Below are 19728 nucleotides of genomic sequence, written 5' to 3' on the forward strand. Positions count from 1 at the left end.
AACATAGCTAGTAAAATGAATTGTATTTCTAGGACTTAAGGATATCCTGAGGATTTTTTTTCCTTTGTAAGAAAAGAGAAAAGTGTTGTTCTAAAAATGTTTGCAAGCTATTAAGCTGTTCTCCCTTGTGGCAGAGGAAAACATGCAGCGTGATACTTAAACTATTTGGGACTTTATCCCTGAAAGCTCTCCAGCACAGACAACCTTATTGAGATGCAAACATCTGACAGTCAGCATTTTTGTATTGGGCACATAAGCCCAACCTCACTCACCACAACATAACTTCTGTACTTCTGTTAATTTATAACAGACTATAAAGCAAACAAAGCCTTTTTGGCACAAAAAACAAAACAAAACAAAAAAACCACCAAAAAACCCAAACAACGCCCACCCACCCCCCCACCCAAACCTTGCAATGCTTTTTAGAGTAGAGAGAAAAAAAAAATCCAACAGCAGAGGTAGATGCAGCTAAAGCCTGGACATGTCAGCTCCTACACATAAGAAAGGTGGACACATGGGATGTGAAGCAGGGCAGGCACAGCTAAGCCTTGCTAGCTGCTACAGATTGCCACAGAGAAAGGGGCTCAAGGGGCAGCAGAGAAAGGAGGGTGTCCTAAGAACTAAAATACATTGTTATATTTCTCAATATACACAACATGCTGTAAGTGACAACTTTCTAATATGACTTTTTTGCTAATATTTGGCCAGCTGTGCTGCTCATGGTGTGTAATAATGAGGGTGTTACAGTTACATGATTCTCTCAAGAAAAGCTCTTCATTGTATAAATGGAAAAAAAATTACATGATAGGAGAGACAAGAATTCCTATCAAAAATCCTTTCTGTAGATTATGTTTTCTAGAAATACAATCGAGTACTTGTCTAATTTTAAAACTCTACATATGAGTGTGCAGGTAAGATTTTTTCCTTTGGGAGAGTGCTTAGTCAGAACTTCTTTTGGGACCAGCTTTACTTATTTCATACTGCTGAGTAGTGAAGAGTACCACTAGTGCAGAACTATGTTTTTACCATCTATTTTTCTGCCTATTTACAGCATTCCATCCCAACACTGAACAACTAGCTGATTTTGTTTGGGGATTTTCCCTTGGCCTCAAAGATAAGAGATTTCCTCTGCAGTAATGAAACTGCACCTTAACTTCCACATATATGAACATTTAAACACCAACCAACACACCAGAAACACCCCTAAATCCAAACCAGAGCAGAAATCAGATATGAGTTCAGAGAAAAGTCCAAGTAAATGAATGATCACCAGAAGGGCAGAGAAGGTTGGCAGGGTAAGATTGTGCCCACTGCTGTGAAAGAGAACGAGGTAGAGGCTTATTTAAGGCACAAGTGGCTACATGGACTAATCCTGTTATTTACATAGTGCAGAGAGCCTAGCAGCAGATACTTGGAGCTCCATTTTGCTAGATATTTTTTATCCCTAACACCTATATATATTTTTTTCTGTAAAAAGAAACCAAAAATCCCTGCAAAGTCTATATTCTGAAGTACTACTGAATTTTATTAACTAGGTGGACAAATTCAGGACTGAATCTGAAAAGAGGAGAAAAGCTAGGTGAGCCCAGGTTATATGGATTTCCTCTGACTGATGTAAGCTTGTATCTCGTCCTGAGCCAGCTGGAAAGGTGGCACCGACATGTTCCCTTCCCTCAGCATACCACTTACACAGCACGACTAAGCAAGCCACAAGCCTATTGACAGCTGTGATTTTCAAAAGTACCACGATCAGTTTCCAGGGCGCTACTAAGACGTAGCGAGTTCGGGCAAATAAAAAAAAAAAGCTGAGTTTTCTGTGCAGGTTTACCCATCTTATCACCTACACAAGCTGTTCAACAGATAGCACATGCTCCCACCACGGTCCCTCCACGTTCGTTTTTCCTAACATTTAACCCAGTCAGGTTTCCCCAGTGAGGGCTGTTATTATTTCTAAAACGAGACCTCTGTCAAGTCTTTGCGGCATGACTGGCGGAAACCCCTTGAATCCTGGCTTCTTGTAACGTCAGGAAAACACAGGATCTTTCCCAACCTTCCGCCGCGGGAGTGAACTTCCACCCGGCTAGCAGCAGCCTGCCCAGCACCGGCGCGGCCAGAGGAAGTCATTCTGCTGCTGCGGGAGCCGCTGACCTCGGGCACTTTCCCACCGTGCCCCGGCCCCGCCGCAGGGCTCAGCGGCGGCACCGCGCTCCGAGGCCAAGCGGCCGCTCCCGTCCCATCGTGTTCCCGATGGCAGCGAAGCCGCGGCCGACGGCGCCGGGCTCCGCGCGGCTCTGGGCTGGCCGGCGGTGACAGCGGCCGGCGGTGCCGGGAGCCGCTCCGCCCCAGGGCCGAGCCCGGCACCTGCCCCGCGGGAGGCGGCCGCACGTCGGGGCCCTTCGGCCGAGCCTTCGCGGCAGGTGCGGGGCGGGTTTGGGGAAGCCCCCGCGGAGGGGTGTGACACCAGACCGCCTTCTCCGGCCCCTCCTGGCGGGGCTCCGGCAGCCCCCGCCCGCCGTCCGTTAAAGCCGCCGGGGAAGCGGAGTGCGGCCGCGGCCGGCGTCGTCCCGGCCCGGGCATCCCCTCTCCGTCCCTGCCGCTCGTCGGGACGGGAGCGCCGAGGTCCGTGTCCGCTCCCGCGCCGGCGCTGCCCGGGGCAGGTGCCGGGGCACCGCTGCGGGCCGGCAGCCGGGGCGGTCGGGTCGCGGCACGCACCGGGCCGGGCGGGGCCTGCCCGCCCTCACCCCATTGTCGGGGCCATCTCGGCAGTTTCCGCCCTGGCTTCGGCTGTGTCCGCGCCGCGATGGGGAAAGGGGAGGGAGCTCGGGAAGGCTCGGGGCCGCGCCGCTCCTTCCGGGACGGTGGGAGGCGGTGCCGCTCACCTGGTGCCGCCGGCGCTGTGCAGCGCCCGAGCCGCGGCCGCGCCGGGCGGGAGGTGAGCGCCGGCCGCGCTCGCCCCGCCCTGCTGCGCGCGGGAACGCGGCCCCCCGGGCAGGCAAGCGGGCGGCGGGGGGATGGCACCGGCTTCGGGGGATGGTACCCGATGGCCCGGGGCGAGGGACGGCGCTGCGCGGCCGTCGTGGCCGCAGCGGGCGGGCGGGCGGGCGGAGGAGAGGCGGGTACTGCCGGGCGGCCCCGCGCCGAGGGGTGAGGGGAGCTCCGGGGAGCGAGGGGCGCCGCGCCGGGGCCGGGCGCCGCTTTCCGAGCCGTGGGAGCCGAGCGTGCGAGGGCGGGCGGTGATGGAGACCCGTCCCCTGGGGCCGGGGGCTTCCCGGGGAGTTCGCAGGGCGGCGGGACGGGGATGGGCAGTGCGGCGGGACGGCTCACGTCCCCTCTTTGTTTCTCTCCAGGGTGTTTGTGCTTCTCCGAGCCTCTCTCCCCGCCCCCGACTCTCCCGCCCCCGTCTCTCCCGCCCGACCCGCCGGGACCTCTCCTCTCCGGGCGGCAGCAGAGCTGCCTCGGGGCGGGCGGCGGCAGCGGTGTTGCGCTCTCGCCGTCCAGCCCGCTGGGAACATGGCGACTGGCGGCTACCGCAGCGCCGGGGGTAGCACCACGGACTTTCTGGAGGAATGGAAAGCCAAGCGGGAGAAGATGCGTGCGAAGCAGGCACCGCCGGCCCCGGGCGCACCGGGCGGCGGGGAGCCCCGTCCTGCGGGGGGCGGCCCCTCCACCGAGCTGAACAACAACAGTAACCTGCCCCCCGAGCGCGCGGCGCCCCCGACCGGCGGGGCGCTGAACTGCGTCAGCCTCGCCAGCGCCGCCCTGGGCCGCGGCGCCCCCTCCAAGGAGCCGCCGCCGCTCGCCGGGAGCCGCGGGGCCGAGCCCGCCGCCGCACCGGGCTCCCCCGAGGGCGAGGAGAAGCTGGCCGCCAAGGGAAAGAGCTCGGGCCCCAGCGCCAGGAAGGGGAAGGGGCAGATCGAGAAGAGAAAGCTGAGGGAGAAGAGGAGGTCGACAGGTGTGGTGAACATTCCGGCCGCCGAGGTGAGCGGGGACGGGGGGCGCGGCCGCAGCGGAGCCGCCGCTGGGGGCGCGGGCGCAGCCCCGGTGCTGCTCTGCTGGCGGGCGCTCTCCGGCCGTGCCCGGGCTCCCCGCGCGGGCCGGGCCCGAGCGCGCTCCCTCCGCCGCGGGCGGCAGCGCCTGCCGGACGGACCGCGCGGCGCTCGGGGCAGGGCGGCGTCCCAAGCGACGGACAGATGGGGTGTCATTTATCCTAAATAAACTAGACCTGTCCTAACTTGCGACTTTTTTTTTTTTTTAAGTAAGTTCAGACCTTTTGGAGATCAAACTGAGACACGTGCATGTAAAAGTATGGTCGAAATAATAGTAATGAGAGAAAATTGATTTATCAGGTTGGAATAGATGTTCAGGTGTAAATATTATTCAGTTTGGAAACCAGAAGAATTTCCTGCACTGGAAAAAATGTAGTGGTTTGAAGAGCATTTTTTTGAGGCAGAGGAAGATATTTTTATCAGCCAACACCACTGTCCTCTGCGGTTTGCTACTAGTATAAAAATCTGGCATTGATTTGTAATACTCCTAGAGGAATTCAGAAGAATGATAACTAAGCTTTTAGCTTGTTTTGCAGTTAATAAGAAAGGCCACAGGAAACTTTGAACAGAGTTGGATTTCTGTTTACAGTTTTGAACTAGTAATGGTGATCACCATATTTTTGTAGAAAAAAGATTGTAGTTCTTCTGGTTAATATTATGGATTATTAAAGTAAGTCAAGAAAATTAAAGATCTTTGTTTCTGAAGCAGCAGGAGAAGATGAAATTGTGTTCTTCACACCTGAAGTCACTTGTGACATCCTAGGAACTTCCACAGCACACCCTTTCATGTGAGGTGGTCTTGGAAGGTTGAGAAGTGAGTTTCAGGAACAGTAGAAATCTTTATAGCTGTGGTTTTTGAGAACAATTGCTTGCATAGTCTTTAGTTTGAGGTAAAGAGTTTTGGCATAGGTCTTCAGTGTCATTGTTTTGTAAAGTGGTGAATACAAGGGAGTTATTTTAGGTTTTTTTCAGGGTGTGCAAGCCTCATAGACTGTATCTTGTTTGTTTTATATGGACCTCCCTGAAATAGCTACCCCTTGTGCCTTTTATAGGAACCTTAAAATGCTGCATCTTTTCTTCTCTAAGTGAACTAGTCCTAGCCCAGTCAGTAATGGTTTTGCACATTGCAGCAGGTGTTTATGACATGGTATTTCAGGGGTCTCTCTTGTGTACCCTGTCCCTAGTTGTACACTCTTTGGTTGGTTGGTTTTGAGCAGTGGATTTCTTTTTGCTCTCTGAGACTAACATCCCAGTTCTCTGAACTGCTGTTCCTTTGGTAGGTTTTGGATGGCGTGGTTTGGGGTTTGGTGAGTTGGGTTGTGGTTGGGGTGTCTGTTTGTTTGTTTGGTTAAAGTACTACTCAAAATGTGTCTTGCTTTCCAGGAAAACACATTCCTTGCTCAGCAGCCATTAGAATCCTGTGTTTGAATTTGCTGCATTTTTAAGGATATCTTTATTTATTAAGGGTAACGTGTTTAGGCATTGAGAAACAAGTTCCCACCTGCCTCCTAAACTTTGCTGAGTGTCGCCATGTGTTGGTGCTTCTTGGAAACTTCCTGTACCTTTATGCTAATTGCTTCTTTAAGTAGCAATTAAGCATTTCATCACATTTTTGGGGTCAAATTTTAATAACTGTAGGTAACTGTTGTACAAGGTGTCATTGGAGAAGCTTACTACTAATAAGTGTTGCATTTTTTTACCAGTACATACTTATTCAGATCTATCTCTTTTCAGTATTTCACCTTTCTTAAATGTTTTTATTCCTTTCCACACGCATTCCTAAGAATTGTTTAGCTAGGGAACACTACATCATTCCTGGTAGTGAACAGCTTCAAAAACAGTCTCCAGTGTCAAATGTGAGTACCTACTTACTGGTTAATGCTTTGCAGACTATTTACTTGTCTTTCATACAGCTTTGTAGTCATGAGAAAATGCTTTAAAGTATTGATTCAAGCTGGTCAGCTGAAGTTCTCAGACAAAAGAAGGCTGTGATGTAGCTGATGGCTTGTTGGAGTAATCTGCAACACTCCAGTTTCTTATTGTCTTTCTCACTTGGTGCTAGGCATAGTTTACTGTGCAGTCAATACACAGTGACTTGGTAGTAGTACACCCTGAATTTTACTACTTGTAGCTCTTGATGGTGTATGTTTTAAAATTAGTTCTCAGGAGATGTTATTTTAGAGTTTTGCTGGATGTGTCGTTGTCTTATTTTTCAAGAAAACAATTTTTGTAAGAATGAAGTAGACACTTTATGCTAAATATCTCCCCTTTATGATCATCATGCCACTGTGGTGGAGACCAGTGAGATCCTCTGAAATGAAAACTGGTACCTGTTGAAAAAATGCACTCCTAGAAGACATTAAGTGCCTAAAAGCTTTTGTGCCCGAAAACTGAATACAAAAATAGGTTTTGCCCCAAATAAGTAGGATTTAATTTCATTTGCAATGCAGCTGGAGAATTTATTGATAGGAAAGGTGGCAGAATAAGAACAGTTTGTGTTTTCTAAGTTATCTTGAAACAGGCATGAAAAATGTTAGCAGATTACTTATTAATGATTAATTTCTCTCCTGTTCAATGGGAAGGTAATAGGGCCAGTTCTTAAAGAGTTCTGTGTCTTAACTGTATTTTGTATGGGTGTTGGTGGAGGACAGAAACCACATTGGAAGCTGTGAAAACAGATGGTGACAGGTTTGCTACTAGTATAGGAAGTTGACAATGCTTTGTATTTGGGGACCACCATGATAAAAGTAAAGACTGCTTTTTTACCTTCTCAGCACTAGTGCTTATCTAAGTCATGGTGACTTTTGAAAATGGCTTTGGAAATACAGTGTTTTTCCTTTCAGCACCCGTAGTTTCTTGAAAGTTGGATTTTGTCTGAATATTAAGTGCTGTGGGATTTGGGTTTTGTTGATTCATAACAATTCTTCAGGTTGTAAAAGGTAACTGAATTATATGCAATTACCCTTACTATGTATGTTATCTTCCTTAAATATTAACTTTTATAACCGTTTTTAATTATGTTTGGAATGTGTTTCTCAGTTTGCAGGTACTCACCTGATGCAGGTGTTGAGTTTACTTGCAGCATTTTTCTCATTTACAGTTATGCTAATGCCTATTTAAGAAACACAGAGCTCCCATTATTCACTGACAGTGCTTTATGAGGATCCATATATAGGATAACAGTTATGTTTTGTATTGTTATAATAATTATGTCCAGCTCCAAGCAAGCCACGGTGCACTGGTGAAACTGCAGCTTTACTTTTGTAACTTTACATTTGAGAATTATGCTGGTATAGCTGTGTGTAAGGTTTTTTTTTGGGGTGTTTTTTTTTTTTTTTTTTTCTGAACTCCAGAAAGGAGAATAACAAATATTTTTGTAGTTACTTTTTTAAAAGTATATATAATATACTTTTTTTTTAATGTCTATATAATCAAAATCTTCGTTCATTTAGGAAGGACAGTTGTATAGCTGGGTTTTGTGTAATATGTGCAGTATAGATAAAGTTTACATTTTTACTTAACCAGATGGAAGTCATCTAAGTTGGGAAGTGTTCTTTTGCTAGTAACAAGATGATGAATGATTTTAAAAGGTGTAAGGAACGCTGATCTGTGTATTTGGTACCTGAGGCTGCCAGACCTGAGACACAACAGTCTCCTGACCTGTTCGTGGGAAATACTGGAGTGAAAAGGCAGAAGTGATTCAAATATGGACTCTGCAAAGGATGTTCAGCCAGTCTGTGTTCATCTCTTGTCTTGTGAATAGCAGTAAAGATATAACTTTTTGCATCCCCACTGATGGCTCCCTGTCAGGAGTCTGCCTGTGTGTTTAGAAGGCAGTGCATGTGTGGTGCTTGGTGGGTGTTGTACTGAACAGCAGCCTTGGAAGCAAGCAGAGCAGTGAGTGCTTTCTGTGGGGAAAGAGTTCCTGCTACTAGAGAAGTCCAGTGTGCTCAGTTGAGACTAACAGAAAGTTGCTGTCTTCCAGTTGGAAAAATATCAAGAAAATTTAAGTGCTACATGTGTGGGGCATAGCAATTACTGTGTGTGTTGTAAAGGAATTGAAATCCTTCTCTGAATGGCTGGAAAATAGAGAGGGGAGTGGAATCCTGTACTGGCTGTTGAGCTCTTTTGATTAGAAGTTTGCCTTCAGCATTATCTTTCTTAGTGATTCCCTACCTGAGGATTGAAGTGTCTTCATGTTGTATCTTGAGATTAATGAGGTAGTGTCTTTCCATGTCTAACATCAGTTGTGTTGTAAAACAACTTGTCTGGTTTTGTGTTGAGCAAAAAACAGCCTCAATAAGTGGTTGTTCAAAGTACGAGGAAAAACCCCTGCATCTGACTTATATGCTTACCATTCATGCAGATGTAGTAGTGTTATAGTGGAAGTCTGGAATATATTTATTTGACCTAGACAACCATTCACGATAGGTTAGACCATTCTCTTGCTGGCTTTCTCTAGTGAACACATCTTACTAGGATTCCATTTATGGTTCTTCTTTCAGATGTGGCAGGGTGAATAGAAACATTTTCAGGTTCTAATAAAAGAATTGTATTGAGATTGTTTATATCCATTTTGTTTTTCTTTTAATGCCTTTGTGAATTCTGATTTTAACCAAGTCTCCTGACAATACCTGTTCAAAGGGCATGTTTTCTTCTTTCCATGTTTTTTTAGCATATGATAAGCTAATCCTTATTTTTTTCAAGTTTTGTTTTGTTTAAGAGTATGCTTTAATATCCTGACATAGCTAGGTACTGGAAGTTATTTGTCCAAAAAACCAATCATAACTAAGTTTTTAATAAACTTAAAAGTGTGAAAAACTTTCAATCCTGTAGCAGCTTCTAAATCACTGTGTGTGTACCTTCCAAGCCTGGTGTGCCCATCCCATTGCTTATCACTGGCAAGCCTGAGAGAAAACCAGGTTTGCCTGTGATAAGCAATGGAACTGGTTGGCAAAATTTGATGGACTGTGTGCTTATGAGGTCTGTCAGTCATCCCCATGAGGTGTTGTCTACAGTGAACTGCACTTGAAACAGTCCTACAACGATATACACAGCAAGAGGAACAAGGAAGAGGAGCTTCCTTAATCCCAGAGATGTGACATCATTGGTAAAAGTGAAACCTGGTGGGATGAGTCCTGTGACTGCTGTGTTACAATTACAAGCTCTTCAGGAGAGATCAGGCAGGGAAGGTGAGGTGAAGAGGTGGCATAGGTAATAGAGGGGCTGAAATGTATGGAGCTCAGAGTTGGCAGTGGCACAGTTGAGTGCTACTGAGTAAGGATTAAGGGACAAACTTCATCGTGGAAGTCTTCTATAGGCAACCCAGCCAGGATGACAGCACTGATGAATTATCCTTTAAGGAGCTAAGGAATAGAAATCAGCCACCCTTCTTCTTATAGGGGACCTTAACTTGCCAGATGTTAACTGGAAGCACCACACAGCACCACACAAACAGGTCCAGAGGATTTCTAGAGCACCTAGATGGTAACTTGATATAGATGCTAAGGGAGTTTACTTGGAAGGGGGCCCTTCTTGATTTGTTGCCTTCATCAGAGTGGGGCTTGTGAGTGGAGTGGATTGACTGGTCTGTGGCTGTCTTGGCCACAGTGACCAGGAAGTGATCAAGTTTAAAATGATCATGAGGAAAGCAGAGTTCAGGCTGCTCAGGGAACTGGTGAGTAAGGTCACTTGGGAAGATGCTTTTGAAGGTGCTGTGGTCTAACAGTGCTGGTCTTTTCAGTACCACGTTCCTAAGAGTACCCTGAGCAGGTAACTTGAAAATGTTGGAAGTCGGGCATATGAGACAAAGGGCTAACTTGTCTGAGCAGGGATCTTCTTCTGCAGCCAAGGCAAAAAGGAAACTGTATGTCCAGTGGAAGCAATGTTCATTGACACGGGAAGATAACAAAGATGCTGTTTCACCTCTGTGGGGAGAAAATGGAGAAAATTGGTGTAGCTAAAGCTCAGTCAGAATTGAAGCTGGCCAGAACTGTGGGAGACAGTAGAAGGGGCTTTCTAAAATATGTTGATAGCAAAAGGCAGTGCAGAAATAATATATGTGATGAAGATGGTCACCTTCACCTCAAAAAATGGAACGTAGACATAGCAGAGATTTAATTTTTTCTTCAGTCTTCAACACTGGTGGTGGCCTCTTGGAGTCCCAGTGCCCTGAGCTGGAGAACCACGACTGTGAGAATGATAAACTCCCATTGAACCCCAGTGTCGTAGAGGATTTGCTTTTCCAGCCAAATCCCTTGAAATCCATGAGACCTGATGGAGTTCATCCAAGGATACTCAAAGAGCTGGCTGATGTCATCACAAGACCTCTCTCAATGATTCTGGAATGGTCTCAGGAATCTGAAAAGGTCCCAATCGACTGGAATTTGACAAATGCCCCAATTTTCCAGAAGGGCCAGAAGGCTGCCCCTGGTAACCACAGGTCTCTCAGTTTCAGTTCAGTTCCTGGTAAAATTATGGAGAGGATTATGCTGGGAGTTTTTGAGAAACACCTGGAGGATAGTGCAGTCATGGGTCACAGGCAGCGCAGGTTCATGAGGGGCAAGTCCTGCTTGTCAAACTGAATTTCCTTTTTTGACAAGGTAACTCTCCAGTTGATCAGTGGATGCCAGTTGTGATCTTTCTGGATTTCGGTAAAGCTTTTGATAATGTCTGTCACAGTATCCTTCTGAACAAAATGTCCAACACGGAGCTGGATAAACACATCGTGCAGTGGGTGAGCAACTGTGAGCAAAGGGTTGTGGTGGGTGGAGTTACATTAGGCTGGTGACCTGTCACTAGTGGGGCCCTGCAGGGCTCCATCCTTGGCCCTGTGCTCTTCAACATCTTCATGAATGACTTGGACACAGGATTGGAAGGAATGCTAAATAAGTCTGCTTGGCACTGAGTTGGGAGGAGCTGTTTATTGCTATGAAGGGAGAGGGACATTGACAAATAAAAGGGCTGGGCAACCACCAACCCTATGAAGTTTAAAAATTACAAGTGCTGGATTCTGCACGTGGGATAGGGCAACCCTGGGCGTCTGCACAAACTGGGGAGTGTTACACTGGAGAGCAGCCCTGTGGAAAAGGACCTGGGGGTCCTGGTTGATGGCAAGTTGGAAGGGCCACTGTTGATTAGTTCCATACAAGTTTGTACTGTGTTCTTAAAACTATATCCAGTTTACACTTATTACATTTATGTAAACTCACGTATGGTTTTCTCTGCAACTTTTCTTCCCCCAGGGTTGGAGTTGTGCATTTAAATAATTTCATTTGAAATACTAAGTGGGTGACTTATTTTTTGTGCTACATGAGGTCATGGGAAATTAAAATAACAACCACAACCCTGATGTTTTATTTCAGGATTTGACTGTATTTGATCGGCTTGCCTGTTGCTATGAAGAACTGAATGGAACATTTAGGTCTCTCTTACTCTAGGACTGAAAATCTATATTCAGCTCTGTTGTATAGTCTTACCATGTAATAATCTCATCATCTTAGATGGTAGCTATGTTTGGTACAAAATACAAGAACATCATCCTGAATTAAGGTAAGCTTAAAAAAAATAAATTAACCAAAAAAAGCCCCTCAGAGAAACAAAAGTAATGCTGTGCCATCTGCAATTTTTACCTATTTTAATTCTCAACTGTTACTCACCTTTAAACAAACAACAACAAAGGGCTAGGTATGGGCTTCACACAGTGTTTTATGCAGTATTTAATTGATTTTCTTGATCTGAAACCTAAGTAAGTGACTGATGTCTGGAATCTTTTAAGTCAGAAGCTTTTTAGTAGGTGAGAGACTTGTGGAAGCATAGTCCAGTGCAGTGCTGGGTGCTTTCTTTGTGTAGCTATTGAATCTAAGTGTAATTAAGGCTGAAAGGAGCCTCAGGAGGTCTTTAATTCAACCTTCTTGCATCCAGTCTGATCTTGAAAATCTCCAAGGATGAAGTTTTCACAGCTTCTTTGGACAATGCTACCAGGACATGACTGTCCCTGAAATGACAGTTTTTCTTTCTTTTGGTCTGTCCTTTACATTTACATCCATTGTCTCCTGCCATGCACTGCTGTAAAGAGCCTTGGTCTACTTGGTGTCTGCCTGGGACAGTTGGAAAAAAGATGGATTTGGTTTTTTGGAAGAGCAACAATCTAGATGGGCAGAAATGGGTGATGTAACAAGATCTGTAGGTAGAAAGGCAGGATAGCTGGGCAGAATGCATGCAGCACTCAGATGTGGAAAGGTGCTGTGGAATAACAGCCGATTGTATGTGTGGTGTGTGAGCCACAGACATCTGTGAGGTTTGTGAGAGACCATAGTGGGAGGCAGAAGCCAAGGAAGCAGTAGTGGGGAATTCCCCTCTTTCACTGTTCCTCCTCTCAGCACCTTCTGACCCTGCTGCTTATTTTTGTGAATTACAGGAACTTGTTCATGTCCTACTTGTCCACTGTAGTTACTGGTATGTATTTTATGAGCTGTTTTGTGTGCAGTATGCAGTTTAGTGTTTGTAGGAACATGGGATTTCATCTGAAACCTGCACTCATCTGGATTGGTCTCTTCCCACTGCATGCTGTTTGTAAAGTTCTTTAGCTTAATTTTTCCTCTCTGTGCACCAATAAAATAAGACTAATTGCAGTGTGTCTGACTAAAGAACCACCTTGCTCAGTGTCCTGCTCCTATCATGGCCATAATCAGACACATAGGAAAAAGTCTGCAGAAATGTTGCTTGGTGCTTCCTGTGAGATAGTTTTCTAGCCACTTGGCAGTTTTCATCTCAAAGACTTGCAACACTGTATAGAAATTGCTAAATAGACAGAAATTAACATGAATTTATTGCAAAATACTTGTTCAGTCTCCTCTTCAACTTGTGTAAACTGTTAGGAAGCAAAACATCAGCTGGCAGTGAGGTCCACATTTCTAAGAACTCTCCTAGATGATGAGATACCTCTCTATGATTATTTCCTTCTCTTCCCTGCAGAAACTCAATGTGGTATCTGTAAGCCTCATGTTATGATCCCTGTTCACCAGTGACTGTATATATTCCTCAAGATTGTTGAGCTTCTGAAAGATGACCTTTATTGCAGAGTTTAGGAGCTAATTAATATTCTTGCACTCTGACAGATTATTAAAAGAAGTGAACATCAAAAAAGGCTTAAACCATCAATATAGGGTGAGCAGCCATTTCAAAAGAGTTCTAGGAGCTCTTAAGTCTGCTTTTAGAACAAATTTAATCTGAATACTCCCAAGATGCAATGAACAGAGTGATCAGTGATACAAAGTATAATTTCAGTTTCTTCCATAAACATACATTTTGTTTTTGCAGGTTGAACTAGGACTTAATAATAATATTGATGAATTAATGAGTGCTTTGCCCAGCCAGAACTATGCCAGTGCCTTATTAGCCTTAGTTGTTTGCAGTTTGGCAGTGGTTGTGCTTGTAGTCTGTGTCCCAGACTAACTCACAGATTGAGATGGAGTGTGTGTATTTTTTATTTGTGGCAATGAAGTTTATTAACAGTTATTGACTAAATCCAGTCTGAAATAGGACCATGACTTCATTTTTTCACAAGTCTGATACCAAGAGTCATATTGATCTCTGGTCAGAAAGCAGTGCTTAGCAGTATGAGTAAGGACTCATACTTCTGTTAACTGAGCACCTCTCCTCATTTTGTCTTGTATGATACACATTCTTCACAATGTAGGAAAACAGCCTGGAACCCAGCAAAGATTCCATGTGTGACTACTCTGTTCTTTGTACTTTAGTGACTATTACCTTTTCACATGTAATATTTAATAATTTTTTTTTCCTGAAGCTGGTAGCTGCTACAGGTGCCTCTAGAACACAAAGTCAAAAGCTTATCTTTATTTGTTTGTAGTTTGTTTTCTTTTGAGGAGTAGTTTTGAGTAAGATCTGTTTTGAGTAAAGATCTAGGTATTTTGGAATGTGGAAATTGGAGTGGAACATGGAAGTGCTCGGTCCTGTAGAAAATTATGGTTTAGACCTGTGCTAAATGAGTTGTTTAACTTCTGTCTGTTACACAGCCATATTTAGGGCTACCATTTCTTCCTTCCTATAAAAGCTCTGAGGCCCTTTTGTAAAAAGTTCTCTTTAATGCACTAACTCCAAGATAAAAGATTTTGTGTGTGTGTCTGTAATGTGATACTTCAAAGGACGCTTGTATGACACTGTCATTTCAATTAGACAAAAGCTAAAAACATCTGCAACATGATGAGAAATGCTGAAGGATTTAAAAACTGAATGTAGAGACATTTGACAGAGCAAACCTTTGGTTTTATTATTTAGAAAAATAGCTGAAGATATGATGAATTGAGATGGTCCACATTATTTTTTTTGTATTTTAAATTACATTCATTTATCCTGTATTATGCTGAGAAGAGGTAAAGGATATGTTTGGAGCATAATCATTAGTTAATGATTTGTCTTTGTTTTTCAAGATGTTTGAGCCTAGAAAATGGTCACATTTCTTTCACAAAGGTAGTAAAGACTGTAGGAATGTCAGAAATGTCGTTTTTCAGATTTGGAGTTCTACAGCCAAATGTTTAAGAAGCATATATTTGGTGTGTTAAGTACTCTGATAAAGCATTCCAATGAAGTATATTGGAATTGGGCACCTTGAGCATTCTTAACAATTAAATTAGGGACCCACACTTGACAACCAAATATTTAGGTGCCAGCATTCAGATATTTCTGAATGGCATAGCTAGAATTTTGTTAGCCCTAACCCATCTGTCAAAGAGTTTCCTATTCAGCCTATTTCTCTACTCTTTTGATCTCTTACTAATAGATTTGAAAAAGGACAAAGTCTGTTGTACTTCTTCATGGCTAGAAAGACATAGAAACTCTAAAGGTAATTTTGTGGAAATAGAAATAAGCTAAAATTAGCAAGACTTATACAGTGAGATACCCTGTATCCTCTTGAAGGTGATGTGCATTGTGATTACCTTGTGTGAAATACTGCACCCCAGGCAGTTGACTTTTTCAGCAAAATATAGGAGTTATTTTTAGCCTGAGGCAGAAACTGAGGAGCATCTCCTTATCTTCTTTAGTCTAAAACATAAATGGGTGTTTTAATATATCCCATTTGTGGGCTTGCTTCTTCCTTTCATTTAAAAAAAAATTGGGGCTTGTCAGATGTCAAATCAGTTTTGTCAAAGTTACCCAGAGGCTATTTGAATGCAGATGTTGCTAAGCAGCTCAATACAAACAACCACTTCTCATTGCATATTACATTTTTTATGAGAATCAAACCAAGAATTTGGAAATATTGATGTGTTTTTGCATGCATGACATATTCATAGCTGCCATTCCGCTTCCCTTTTTGATTTTCCATATTTTTTTGTGGTCTATTTATTTAGAATGATCTGGAGGTTGTTTGTATGTTTTTATGTTCTAAAGCTCTCATCATTTACTACTGGCATGAGCAGAGAGATCAGAAAATGAGATCTGAAGCCTGGATTATGTACATTGTGCAAGCTATCAGTTAATATCTATTCCATTGTTATAAGTGTAAGCATCCCTACAGCCTTGTATTTAGGTGCTACAGCTTATTGATTCAGGTTGAGAATAGCTGTTCTTCTGTTTTGAGATCCTCCTTGGATCAATGTGGAAGGACCAGGATGGTGCTCAGGCACTGCTGAACTTGTGGTTAATAAATCATGCTGACCTTATGTGACTCCATATGGAAATAATGCAAAATGTGGGTATGCAAATGTGATACAGTGATGTTCAAGCTGACTCTCAGACCTTTGGATGTCAGACCTTTCCCACTTCTAAGGGTGTTTGGTGGACTTGCCACTGTATTGAGTAAGTGCAGTTGTTTTTGAATGAGTGCAGATTGTGCACCTGGTGCATGAGCTTGAGGTCTGTCTATCAGATCTCAGTTTGGAAGGAGCAGTATTAAAAAGAATAGCTTTTGTAGCACTTTGGAAGAATGGAATGGTTTATGTTCCTTTAAAATATACCTGTAAAAATCTTTTTTTAAATATGCTTGGATTTTTTAGCCTGAGGCAGAAACCAAGGAGCAATTTACTAGATTCACTGAAATCATAGGAAATAACAAAAAAAGGCGAAACTGAAGGATAAATTCAAGATGTGTCTATCCTGCAATATGCTGCAGGCCTTCAACAAAGATGAAAAATGTCCTGATATTTAAAAAAGCAGATGATAAGGAAAGGTAGCTAAGAGATATAGTTTAGAAGAGATAATTTTGTTGGTGTGTCTGGAGAGAATTGATGAACATGATAAATAAAAAGCAGCTCACTAAACAGAGGTGATTTTCTCTCATGCTGTTGATTGGTTTATCTTTTGTTTTAGTTTTTTGGTCTCTTGAATGCATGTTGTATCCAGTGCTCATACTTGCACATAAGATGGTATTTATAAAGACTTTTGCATTTCTTCATAGTCTGGAGACTGAGATAAACTTTTTTGAAGAATACTGGGAAAAACCAGGCAGGGTTGCCTGGTTAACTGTTCTAAATCTGCAGCGACTATATGGCTGGATTTTCCCTTCATTTTCCACAGCACCTCCAAAATGAGTATGAGATAGATAAAACTGTGATTGGAAAATAGAGGTGAGCATGTGACAAAGAGAAAGTAGAGCAGCAGTATTTGAGTGTCAGAAGGGAGAAAGGAAAGTGTGTTCCAGTCAAGTTACATATTCCATGTTTTTTAATTATAGGTTCCAAAATGGAAGGTTTGTTACAGCCACTCTTAAAACACAGGTGACCAAAATTTTTGTTCATATAAATGTGTGTGAATCTAAGCTTAAATATGAAAATTAGTTTGGTTACATTTTTACTAGCCAGTATTTAAAATTACAATTTAAATACACCTCTTTATTTCCCTATGAAATTGAATTGGTAGCATTTATGCAACCTATAGTTCAGTGTAGAGTTCTAAATCTGAAATAAATGGTAAAGAGTCTTTTTTTCCCCTGTTTGGTTGTTTGCCACAGTCATTGGTTCTCCATAGAGGGACTCCAGTGGAAGCTTGGAGGGACTGTATGAACTAGGATCTGTGGCTGGACTAGTATTTGGCCAGTATCAAGAGCTGATTAGCAAAAAAGAAAAAAGGCCTGTAAAATAATTTTCCACAGTTTTAAGTGGATTTTTTTCCATTATAGTCTACTTTTATTCAACTTAGAGAATTAAGATTTTTCTGTCTTTTGTGCAGGGATGGTTCTTCTGCTTGGGCACTGTTTATTAGGAAGCTGCACTAATTAATCATGAATTAATCCCCTAAAATATCACTGGATGTGTTCTGCCATAAAGGGGTTTCCATCAGGAATTACAGATGCTGCCTTATATCTGGAACTCAGCCTGGACCATATTTTTCTAGCTGTCCTCGTGTGCATGAGCTGTTTGTAGGCCAGCACTCTGTGAACTCATAGGTGATGGGATGTAAGAAGTGAGCTCAGAGGGACTGGTGCTGGCTTGGGGAGCCAAGTGCACTGAATGGGATGAGTGTGGGTGTGTGCTGGGTGGGAGGGGAAGCTGCCTGTCCAGACAAAGAAGCTTGGAGGAGGTAGTGGTAGGTCACAGGTATTTGTGTCTAGGGATAGCCATCAGACTCCAAATTCAGCTTTGCCTCTAGGCTTGAACCAAAGCAAGTGCAGTTGGTTTCATTTGAAAGGTCTTGGCTTTGAATCAGCTACAGGTCCAAGGAATGACATGTTTTCTCTGTGATAGGCAGCACTTCCAGAGAGGACTATAAATAATGTAATGTAATTATGGAAATACATTCCTTGAAATATTTTACTTTTGAGAAAATTATGAATTTTCTAGTCAGTGTTTCATGTGTTAGCAGCTACTGGTACAAGTTGATTTGAAAGGTGCAATTGTAACTGAAAAAGAGAATTTCTTGGGAACAGAAGAAAAGTAATCACTTTATTTTCTCACTTTTTTCCTTCTAAGAACTTGACTAAAATTTAGGTGGCATGCCTCATGTCTGTAAGAGGACATTCCCTTTATTGGTTGTAGCCACAGGTTTTATTTAACAAGAACAGTCTCAGAATGGCATGTTCAGTCATGCCTTAACTGTATGACAAACAAAATGCCTGAAGCACATAGAGATAACAGCAAATGGGGACTGTATTCTAGCAAAGGGACACTGGCTCATTAAACAATACTGTTCATCCCTGGTATTCCAACCCTTTATTTTCTTTCTCCCCTCAAAATTCTGGCACTGCCAGTATCTGGTGATAGGGTACTCCAGCCATTAAGAGGTGAGAGGATGTGAAGCCTATATGCCTGACAAGTTCATTTAAGGTAAAAACATGTTACACCAATACAACATTTCCTATTGATCACTGAGAGTATTTAATTTGTAACAAATCTTTTTCCCAAAGTACGACAATGAAAAACCCTACTTTAAATGCACCCATTTGAAGTGTAGCTAGCCATCTTCAAAAGTCCTTTGGGGTGTGTGTGTGTATAATGAAGCAAAGTAGGAGGGTGGATAAAAGCTGGAATAATCTTTAAGGTTTAGTTTTAAAACTTCATCTTAAAGATGAAAAAAAAAGAGTAGAGGTACTGGTATTTGAGCCTTTGTTTGGCTTCATTTAGAGCAAGCAGGTAGATTTTCCATTTTACAAAGTAGCTGGTTGCTTTATTTCTGATTTGTTTTGTAGCCTGATCCTCCATTTATCTTAGTAATTTGTTTCTGACTAATATTTTAATAGCTTGTTAGGTACCATGTCCACTTCTGTAATCAATGTATGATTTATTGTTTTTCATTCTTTAGTGTAGTATCCAATTTAATTAAATGAGACTGGCTGTTTTCGTTAGTTGTGGTAGCTATTTAATTCTTAATTTCACCAAAACTCCTGGGTGTATGCTTCTAGGGATTTATTTCTTATTTATTTCTTCATGTCTTCATTCTCAGTACAAGTTTGTAATGTTTATGCAAAGGTCTATGCTTGTAGAAAAATTTTTATTAAATTATCTTTTGAAGTTTTAATGGGTTGTTGTTTTTAAAGATTGTGTGCTGGGAACTTTAAAATAAAACATCCTTTTAGGCTGTGAATGCATTTTGCATGCCTTGGACTTTTTTTGTGTCTCCAGGTATGTCTGAGGTAGAGCAAAGGTCAAATGTTAACCATCTCCTCAAGTTACGTTTCAGATTAAGAAGACATGAATGTCAGGAATTTGCAGGATTGAGTTTAGTGAGGCCAGTAATGTCAAAGTATTAGCTGAAAAAGTGAGGAGGGGAAGAAGGGAATGTGGCAAGAGGGAGGGGGTATTTTGCAGATACTTAAATATACTTCACCCAGGGCAGACAATGTGTTACATGGGATCTCAGAACTGGTGGTGTTGGGATAAAAAAGTGTGTTGTTTGTATTTTACTTAAAAATTAGCTTTACTAGCTGTGGAATGGTTTGGCTCTGAACAAAATTAGCATTTGTTGCTGCTTGGATTTTTTTTTTTTTTGTTCTTACTTTTTGTGAAATGTTTTAACACCTTTGAAAGTCTGTGGAAGTGTGATCATGGATGTTCAGGTTTTTGGGTATTTTTCTTTTTTTAATTGGGAAGCTTTGCAAGACTGTGCTTATTTTCTGCTTAAATGCATTTGCTGCTTATAATTTAAATGAGTTCATAGATGAGTGCTTTTTACTTTCAAGATCAATCCTCTTCAAAAGATGGAGCTGTCCTTGAAAGGTGGATTT

The 19728-nt window shown here is 42.9% G+C and overlaps 1 protein-coding gene across 1 annotated transcript in view; it reads left to right on the forward strand.

Annotated features, from left to right (window-relative positions):
• Window positions 1-3467: 3467 nt before the first annotated feature.
• PAWR (pro-apoptotic WT1 regulator) overlaps window positions 3468-19728 on the forward strand; it is a 70927-nt gene continuing 54666 nt past the window's right edge. The window contains exon 1 of the mRNA XM_066550160.1: window positions 3468-3978. Within this exon, the coding sequence (XP_066406257.1) occupies window positions 3511-3978 (468 nt within the window). The 5' untranslated portion in view covers window positions 3468-3510. The remainder of the gene's footprint in view (window positions 3979-19728) is intronic.

Source organism: Molothrus aeneus, chromosome 5 (genome assembly GCF_037042795.1).
Source record: "Molothrus aeneus isolate 106 chromosome 5, BPBGC_Maene_1.0, whole genome shotgun sequence".
Classification (NCBI taxonomy): Eukaryota; Metazoa; Chordata; class Aves; order Passeriformes; family Icteridae; genus Molothrus; species Molothrus aeneus.